A 10335-nucleotide genomic window follows, 5' to 3' on the forward strand; every position below is an offset into this window, starting at 1 on the left:
GCGCTATATAAATTCTGAATAATAATAACAACAATATTAATAATAATAATAATAATAATACAGAGATAGACAACATAGCTTTCCAACTGTGGTGGAACTACAGGTCCTAGCATGCTCCACTGCCATTCCAGAGTTAAAAGCTGTTTTGGGGACTTTTTATTTAACTGCTGGTGCTATATAAATCCTGAATAATAAGAATAAGAATAATAATGATCATGATGCAGAGATAGGCAACATAGCTTTCCAGCTGTGGTTGAACTACAGGTCCTAGCATGCTCAGCTGACATTGCAGAGTTATCAGCTCATGTGGGGACTTTTTATGTAACTGTTGGCGCTATATAAATCCTGTATAATAATATTAATAATGATAATAATAATAATACAGAGATAGACAACATAGCATTCCAGCTGTGGTGGAACTACAGGTCCTAGCATGCTCCGCTGCCATTGCAGAGTTATCAGCTCATGTGGGGACTTTTTATGTAACTGTTGGCGCTATATAAATCCTGTATAATAATATTAATAATAATAATCATTTAAACTTCAATGTTGACAGAACCTGGAGCTCTCTAATGGTAATTACTGAGATGCTTTCTAAGCATTCTTGCGTTACATTCTAGCAGTCCAGACATTAATAGACTTGACTTGTTGCTTTATACGAAACGCTCTTTTCAAGACTTTTAACTTTTAGCCTCATCGCTAGGTTCCCCCCGGGGGAAATGCACGGACAAGCCTGCCAGCCTAAAAAAGGGTTAAAGCTATTACAGGATGAAATCCCGAAGGGGCTGTTAAGCATCTGGAGAAAATGCTGCGCTCGGGCTCTGATATTACGATCTACAAGCGCGGTGACATATGCTACATAAAGTTGGCGGCGCGACTTACCAGCCTGTCAGGTTGGATGTAGCCAATGTCTTCGATGGCCTTGATGTTGATGATGTGGATGCCTTTCTCCGCGTCCGCTGTGGCGTGGTACTTCTCGTTCTCCTTCATCCTCTGCTGTAAAGTTCCTTCGGGATGGCAGTCAGTTTGCTGGTCTACAAGAGACAAGAACACATCCAGCTGAGGCAGAGTGATCTGAGCCTGTATCTCCCACGCCTCTAAAAAAACCTGTTTCCCCAAGCTCAGCCTCTCCAGTCTTCCTCCTTGCTCTGCCCAGCAGCGTGTGTGTCAAACGGAGTCCCTTTGGGGATCTATTGTCAAAGAGCATTACTCAGCAAGGAGCTAATTAAATTACACGTTTGTTTAGTGAAGGGTGTATGTGGCCAACGTGCCTTCCTTCAGATGTCAAAAGTTTTCCTGGGAAACTTCTGTGCCAGGTCCAGGACACCTATCGGGATCAGGCTTAGATCCCAGTAAACATTGTTACCAGACTCCTCCTTCCAAAACAATTGCTGGCCATTAGCTATGTGATTTCCACTAGGGATGGAGGAGATCTGAGCATCACTTGTGTACGAGAGAGCCGGGAATAACACAAGGAACACATTCAAATCACTGTAATCTCCCAGCAGGCTACAGATGCATTTTTATTTACTAAATGAGCTGAACCACATAAAGGTGAATTCCAGCCAAGAGCTAAACACACAGTTGACATTCATACATAGATACTGTTTTACCTGCCAAAAGATATGCAGTTTTGTTCTGCAGCTATTACAGACTGCACTTCCCTTACCAAGTGTTACTGCTGTAAAGTTAAGAATGAATTACTCCACAGTGCCAGCAGCTACAGAGATCAGACAGGGCTTGTTGTAAAGCCTAGTAAATGATTGCTAAGAATATGTAAACATTTGAATGTGCATAGCCTGAAGGCAGATCCACTTTAAAGAGGAACTCCAGGGTTTTTAATAGTTGACCCTTGCAGTGGGGCTTACCCTGTACTGCAAGGGTAACTGCTTGTTTCTCTCTAGGGCAGTGGTGGCGAACCTTGGCACTCCATCTGTGCCAAAACTGCAAATCCCAACATGCATCTGCCTCTGGGAGTTATGTCTGTGGCTGTCAGAGCCTTGCAATGCCTCATGGAACTTGTAGTTCCAAAACAGCTGGAGTGTCAAGGTTCGCCACCACTGCTCTAGGGGATGGAATCAAGAAGAAATACTCACCCGATCCATCAGACAGGAATTTTACAAGGCATCCTTATGCAGCACTGGGGTCCTTCCCCTGTGTTTGCAACAGCCGGTGGTTCCTGTAGGCGCCACTGGTCTTGGAGCAGGAGGGTGCATTTTGTGCAGAATGCACGCTCCTTGCTATTGCTGGTGTTGTATCTTGACACAACACTGGGAATTAGGCAGAGTAGGTATCTGCACGGCACCCCTCTATGGAGGGGCTAATGGTAAATCCTGCCCAGGGGTGAACCATGTCCTTCTTAATTTTTACCCTCTTAGACAATGAAGCTCACAATGGGGGAGTTTCAGCAGCAGTGGCAGTGCTGTCAATCAGGAAAGCAGTTGACAGGACTAAGTGTGGCCACAACTGATTGACAAGCTAAAGGCTTGTGAATCAACAGTGACAATCACACCACTGCAATGTCTTCTCATCCCACTATAGTGCATGCAGGTACAGTCTCCTGAATTCAGGAGCAGTACAGCAGCGTTGCCACCCATCACAGAAAGCTGCATGAAGTAGAGTGCACTGAGAGGATCAACATATTTAATGGGAGGCCATAGTTCTTCTTTAATAACCACTGCAGGCTTGCTTTAAAGCTCCTATGAATGTGCAATATTAAGTGGAAGAGCTGACAACCTACCGACATAAACATGCGCTCTGTGCATCTGATCAAACTCAGCCCCAGTCTGTGGGCACTGTCGCACCTGTTGCTCTCTCCGGCTCACTATGGTGCCTGCCCTCGTTGCATTGTCAGTGTTTGCAGAATGAAAATAAGTGATGGTACAGCGGAGACGTTCCTCAATGATATGCAATACATTTATTCTGTTCACATCCGCTTTTCCGTCCCTAGAGATTTCGAGAATCTGAGGCATAAATATGTTGTAACCAAAACTTCAAAGGTTACGGAACGGGCTAAAGAAAGCCGTCTTACAAACAGCGGCAATAAATAGAAGAAAACAAACATTGAAATAGCAAAAACATCCAACTTCTTCCTGGGGTATCCACCATCCATTGCATTCACGGGATGCTTAAAGCTTCCAGGACCACACTGCTGCCAGCTCGGCACGCAGGCCACTTCTATTATACAGTACGTGCTATGGAACCCCGGCTGAAGATTACAGCTACACTATCAGACTTCAACAGCATTTGTGGAGCTGCTAAACAATTACTCTGCATATGGTACCAATAGGATTTTATCTCTATAATAGCCAATGAGATTCTTGCTTTAAAAGGTCTCTATGGTCAAAAACTAAAAAAAAAATCTGTATTTCTATATTGAATTTCCAGAAGTTTTATCCCGCTCCTACTAACCAGATCCATCTAGAAGTTTGTAAACTTACTTATTGAAGATTCCCATAGGATGCACTTTCTGAATGCACTGATGCAATTTCACTCAGCCCTATGAATACGCACTTCCTTGCGTCACCGCTCACATAGAGCCTGCTGTCTGAACTACAACTCAGTGTCTGAACAATGTAACCTTATCAATGCTTGCTGGAAGCAATGCATGGTGGGATATGTACTCTTGAAAAATGGAGATTGCATTACATCAAGCAGCAGGGAAATTGATGCAAAGCACACTGGGGATCCAGGAAGTTGGTGAAAGTGATGGGCAGACAGAAGGCATCACTAACATTGTCAAAAACAACTCTAGTATGTATTCCTATTACAAAGCTGATGTCATAGCAGGAATGTATAAGCTGAGACTTTACAACGCCTTTAATTTACAAAGCTGCATGACAAAATTTGATTAGCAACGCTTGTCGTTTTGAGGTCCCTGCCATTAAATTAGAAGAAAAAAGAGGTGTAGTTGTAAACATTTTGCATAGATATTCATCCTGCAAAACGCTTTGAGCATTCGCTCTGTGCGAATGGAGGCAAAAACAAGCGTTCTTTTTGTATTGCATGTAATATTATTAAAATACCTCATTATGGCCACTAGATGGAGCTGGGGAGCATAGGACATAAGTATTTAGTTCCTATGCTCCTCACCTCCATCTAGTGGCCATAATGAGGTATTTTGCTTACGATGTCCACTAGATGGTGCTGAGGAGCATAGGAGATACCTACTTATTTCCTATGCTCCTCAGCTCCATCTAGTGGCCATAATGAGGTATTTTGCTCATTATGGCCACTAAATGGTGCTGAGGAGCACCTGTGATTACTACTTATTTCCTATGCTCCTCATCTAGTGGCCATAATAAAATATTACATTACATTTGACTTTAAAAATATACTAAGAGCGTTCGTTTTTTTGCCTTCATTTGCCTTTTTTTGCCTTCAACAGAACGAGCGTTCGCAGGATGAATGACCCTCCAAATTGTTGATAAATTCACCCCTAAGTGTGGCTATAGTGCTGCAACTAATTTATACATCATTTAAAATCAAAAACTGAAAATATTTTTAACAGCCTGAAAAATCTTTGCAGTCAGTGATCGTTCCCTTTTCTCCATATAAAAGGAAGCACATGCTTCAGTAAGCAAATACTAGGCGAATCAGGAAGAAAGGTCTTTCTAGGTCTTGGTGTCCGTCTGGCATGGCACACCCTAGACGTACACACGTGACTCATTCAGTGTGTGTGTGGGTGCATTTTTTATGTACTATGGTTGTGGGAGGGGATCAGTGGCATCAACTCAATTCTGACTTTTTGTTTCCACAAGAAATCCATGTAAAGCTACAGAGGCCATACACGTCACTATGGGTAGACCCATATGATATAAAGTGACAGAGCTCCATGTCATTGCACCTTTTAATTGAGAGCACTCCAGAAGGTAGCAAAGCAACTATATGTGAATGCAATATAGTAATAATGATGATAATACTTTGATGCAACAATAAAAGCATTGACCCTTCTCCCTGCAACTGGCTTTGTTTGCTATTTTATATTACTTCTTACTGTTTTTGGGTAACCCTGTACTTTATTAACCAGTATACTCACATTTGTGACCATCTCCTTCCTAATATCTCCTCTTTTATGTGTGTTAAACGGCCGATGTGCCCAGAGGCGTATCTACAACAAATTGCACCCCTGTGGCAACCAGTGACGCCACTGGTTGCCAGGAGCTGGGTGGCATGCCGGCCAGAGCAACCCAGGTTGCTAAGAGCTCTTAGCAACCTGGGACACTCTGACCGGCATCCCACCCGCATGCACATCTCCCCACCTGCTCTGGTTACTATGAGCTGGGTGGGGAGATGCGTATGGCTATTACAAATCTCCTTGCCTGGCCCTTAGCAACCTGGAATGCTCTGGCTGGCAACTGGTCACTGGTTGGCAGGAGCTGGGCAGGATGCAGGCCAGAGCGTCCCTGGCTGCTAAGAGCTGGCTGGGGAGATGTGTGTGGGAGAAAGGTGGGGAGAGAAACAAAAATCAGCTGTCTCTGTGGGTTGGAGAACTCAGGTGGACTGGTCACACCCCTGCACACCTCTTACCTGTCAGACCCGATCCACTGTCAGCCTCCTCAACCCGGCAGGCACCGCCTCCTCCTCAGTCGCTGGTGGGCCCCACCTCCTGCTCAGTCACCGGTGGGCCCCGCCTCCTCCTACGCTGCAGCTGTCGGGCCCCCGCCTTCGCCAGCTGCTGGCTGTCACTGACTCAGCAGCGGCTGTGAGGAGGAACGCGCCGCTGCACAGATCACTGACAGGTTGTCAGTGATCTGGACAGCGGCGCATTCCTCCTCACAGTGAAAGTCCTGGAGCCGGACCGAGGCAGCCCGCACGGCATCAGGGGGACCGTTTTGTTCCTTGTCCTGGCCGGGCCCCCCTGTGCCCCTGGCCCCATAGCGGCCGTCTGGGTTGCTATGTCAATAGTTCCGCCACTGGATGAGAGAAATGATCAGGTGGTTTAACTGTCCCACATTTAACAAAAATATAATTTCTGAGTGGACTGTCCTTCCTATATCTGTCCACACATTTTTTTTTAGGTTACTTTAGTTTTGGATCGGATGGGGAGGGATTAGAACACCTGCCTGTTTTTTATTGCTGTCTCTGTCCCCTTTAGGAGACTCACCTTCTCTATTTGTCCTAGTGACCAGTCAATCCCAAATTTTGGGCTGTCACCATAACAGGAATAAAGGGGAAATCTTCCAATGGAGATACTGGTTCTGGTGTCCCTGTTGACCACCTCGGATTTCCCTCTCTTTGGAGGGATTTCCTCTCACTTCCTGTTGTGGCTATCAGACAGGAAGTGAAGGGAAATCTCCCCAATGGAAATAGCAAAAAAAGCTGACAGAGGTTATAATCTTCCCTTACTCCATGACTGAAAAAAAAAACCTTTTGGCTTCAGTTTTACTTTAAGATCTGAATATTCTGTGTTCAGCTGCCAGACATTCATAGTAGATGCATGTCGCACCTCTTTTCTTGAAAGTCTCCCTTCCAAAGTGTTATTTTTTAGCAACAAATAGCTTACAGCGAGTGTAACTGCGCATTCCTGTCAATCACAAATGTTCTTTTACTCACCTTCACCCAAATTACCAGAAGCAATGCACAAATCTGCTGCCCTGCCTATCTAAATATCTTGCCACAGTTTACTTCTCAAACATGAGTGAAAATGGTCTTTTCGGTTAAACATGAACTCCAGGCACACAGCTAAATATAGAAATGGAATATATGTGTGGGGGCTCTGCAAAAAATAAGTCAAGGCAACTGGACTTGCTGTATTTTACTTGAAGATGTTTCACTGGACATCCGACCAGCTTTCTCAATTCTGATTTGGGAAAGCTAGTTGGATGACCAGTGAAACGTCTTCAAGAAAAATACAGCAAGTCCAGTTGCCTTGACTTATTTTTTTTACAGATATACCATGACCTGGATGAATGAGAACCTTTATAAACGTGTGTGGGAGCTGGTATATCTGCCAAAGGATTTGTATTTCTGTCTGTCCAGTTCTTGCGATTTACACAGTTAGGCACAGCACTGTCTGGCAGGGCAGGAGACATGATTATTCTCTACTGCAGTTCATTAAATCTTACAGGTCTTGTCCCTCCCCCAGCCTGTGACTGGTAGTCAAAGGAGTGGCAGGAGACTGATGAGCTCATCACTCTGCCCTTTCCTTCTATTAGCATGCTCCTTGAACTCTACACAACTTATTGGTTCCTTGTGCAGCTTCTCTTTCCCCTAGACTGTGTTCTGCCTGTGGCTGTCAGGGTCTTGCAATGCCTCTTGGAACTTGTAGTTCCACAACAGCTGGAGTGCCGAGGTTGCCTATGGCTGATGTAATCAGAGGCGTCACAAGGAGGATGCAGCCCGCACCAGGGTGCCACTATTGGAGTGGTGACACCAAAATGACTGACAGTCATTTTGGTGTCACCCCCTATGAAAAGTCAGGCACTCGGTCACGGACCGAGAGCCCGACAGTGTCAGGAGAGAGGAGGGGACTCAGCGGCATACCTCATCCCGCCGGGTGAACGACCCCTGACACCCAGCCTCGGGACACCCCTGGATGTAATTGAAAGGATTGTAACAGGATTCGACAAACCCTCCGCAAAACAAACCCAGGCAGATTCACCCGTCCCTACTCGGACGTTGAAACATTATCATCAGAGGGAGACCCGCTAACTGCCGAAAATGTTTGAGACTGCATGCCATGCCATCCTGAAACAATTTTAATGTCTTCAGTCTTGCAGGGCGGTCGCAGACATTTTAGACATCTGACATTTCCGGTAATGTGAGGGATCAGAATGTGTGGTCACTTATGTTGCCGTCAGAAGAGGTGAAGAGTGACGGAAGTTTAGGCAACTATACTTAGCTACTGGTTAACCTTAAAGCCAGGGCCGGATTTACTCTCTCTGCTGCCCCAATGCCAGGTTACTCAATGCTCCCCCCTATATGCAGGCTGCATACAAATGATCTCGGTGACATTGCTGAGATCACTTGTGGTCTGTAGGTCCCATAAGAGAAGATGCATACCTCCGAACGGACCTGGGGCTGGGAGCAGTGCTGTGGGCGGCAGGGCGCACAGACGGTCGGCAGCGGTGTCCTTGTGAGGAAGTTGCGGGCGCCGGGCGGTAAGTTGCTCTCTCTACATTTAGTCCTGCTTTGCACATTCTTTGCTGTTGTATGTGCTGCTGAGGAGGGGAGCATTAAAGGAGAACTATGGGGAGTGTTTTTCCCCATAGTTCTCCTTAGGGTTAACGGGAGGACACAAACCAGCGTCCTCCCGTTACCCTAAGCTCAGTATACCGCGAGCTACAGCTTGCGGTATACTGAGACGCCGCAGCCGGAGCGGATCCCGACCTGGACGTTGGGATCCGCCCAGCTGCGTGAGTGACAGCTGACTCTGCCTATCTAGAGGCAGAGCCAGCTGTACCCGCCCCCTCCCCCGTCCGTTCTACCAGTCCGCGCTGGCAGATCGGAGCACGGAGAGGGGAATCCAGCCCCTCCCCCTGTCATGGCAGAGAGCCTTGACAGGATCAAGAGGTGAGCGAACCCGTTATGTGTTCGCTCACCTCCCGATCTACTGAGCCGACCTGTGACAGTCTCATTGTCACAGGTCGGCTAGAAGTATGAGGTGAGTGGAAATCACTCATGTCATAGTTCTCCTTTAAAGAAGAAGTCTCACCTTGTATTATTTTTCACAACTCCCACAATGTATGTTGCTGTATATTCTATGCTTTTGTGAGATGTAAAAACTTACAGGGTTACATATGGCTTATTCATATGTAAATCATATGCAAATAGTGCCACCAATTCATATGGAAATATCACAGTCGAGCCTAATATCAGTGGGGGGCCAGTAGCCCCTATCTTAATTTTGGTTGCCCCTGTTTGGCTGTGTCAGAGTTTCAGCTGCCATGAAACCTGGACACAACATTCAAAACCTTGACTGTCCGGGTGAATCCCGGGCAGGTGGCAGCCATAGCTGTGGGCCACAAAGAACAAGTAAGTGGGCTACATGTGGCTCAAAAAGTGCCCTTTTGGTGTATACACTAGTAGTTATTGGCTGACGTTTGAAATTGTATATCTCACTGGTGGCCAGCGACACAATACATTAAATGAAGCGAGATGTTTACTATATATACATTTACAAAAATAGTAGTGATGTCCCAAGTTTACTTCCCATGAACTTCAACCCGGCTTTCTCTAGTGTACTGGGACGGTAGTTTCCTGGGAGCAGTGGGTGCAACTCATATAGTTGGCATTAAATTCCTATTAAGTTATGATCATCTCTGACAAATGGGAATAAAGCAATCGTCTTCATCAACATGAAATCAAAATAAAAGGATTTCCGAGAATAGTGATTAAGGGAAAGGAGAAATGGACCGGCTGTGCATAGAAACCAATCATAAAAAAATGAAACCAAGAATCTGGGTTCTTCTGTGCAACACCTTCATGTCTTCTTTGACACAATTTTAGAGCATCTGTTAAAGCTGAACTCCGGGCACAAAAAATAGTTTAAATAACAAATGTAATAATAAATAATATAACTCAATAGCGGCAAAATATATAAATCCACTTTGTGTACTCCAAACTGCTTTCCAAACCCAGTTATAACCTTGTGCAGATAGTGGTGACATCATTACTGTGCTGAACATAGCCTGTGCAAAGAGCAGAGCTGTGGGAGGGACCCAGCAGGAAACTACAGGAGGGGCGGGGACAAGACCAATCACCGTGCACAAGGAAAGAGAGCAGCAGTGACTGGTCTTTATTACAGGAAGCTCCTGCAGAGAGGCAAGCGCAAGAGTTGTTTAATGCTGCATTACTGCATTCATCTAAAAGAAATACACAAAGCACACCAAGATTCAAATAATAATACATGGCTCTTGTATTTAGACCAGCCTTTCTCAGCTAGGGTGCCGTGGCACACTAGAGTAGCTTCTGGCTTCCTCAGGGGTGCCTCGAAACTTTGGCCAGCACCATGGAAACAAATGATGCTATTCCAAGGAGGGTGGGATCCATTCAAAAATGTTCTCCATCCAGGCCTGCTTCACCTCTTGCCCTCTGCCATGCTGCCACAGCTGTGGCTTCTGATATTAGAATAGCAATTGTTTACAATATTTCTATTGTGATGGAGTGTGTTTTAGAAAGGACTCAGATGTATATAATATGAAAAAATATATGGGAAGTACCATTACTGGATTGATTCTGATATTAGAAGAGGGGCTTTGATTTGAAGGGGATCTTCTGATGTAAAGGGAGGCCTTCTAATGGGAAGGGGTCTTCTAATGTAAAGGGAGGTCTTCTAATGTGAAGGGGTCTTCTAGTGTAAAGGGAGGCCTTCTAATCTGAAGGGGGTCTTCT

At 45.4% G+C, this 10335-nt stretch overlaps 1 protein-coding gene across 3 annotated transcripts in view; it reads right to left on the minus strand.

The window, feature by feature from the left end:
* Window positions 1–1139, minus strand: part of ANO1 (anoctamin 1) — a 91558-nt gene extending 90419 nt beyond the window's left edge. For 2 of the 3 annotated variants that reach the window (XM_018554543.1, XM_018554544.1), the window contains exon 1: window positions 883–990. In XM_018554543.1, the coding sequence (XP_018410045.1) occupies window positions 883–990 (108 nt within the window). Of the gene's footprint in view, window positions 1–882 lie in introns of all 3 variants that reach the window. The other variant, XM_018554545.1, reaches the window with a different exon arrangement.
* Between the last annotated feature and the right edge of the window lie 9196 nt (window positions 1140–10335).

The sequence above is a fragment of the Nanorana parkeri genome, unplaced genomic scaffold (genome assembly GCF_000935625.1).
Source record: "Nanorana parkeri isolate BGI_ZX_2015 unplaced genomic scaffold, ASM93562v1 scaffold163, whole genome shotgun sequence".
Lineage (NCBI taxonomy): Eukaryota > Metazoa > Chordata > Amphibia > Anura > Dicroglossidae > Nanorana > Nanorana parkeri.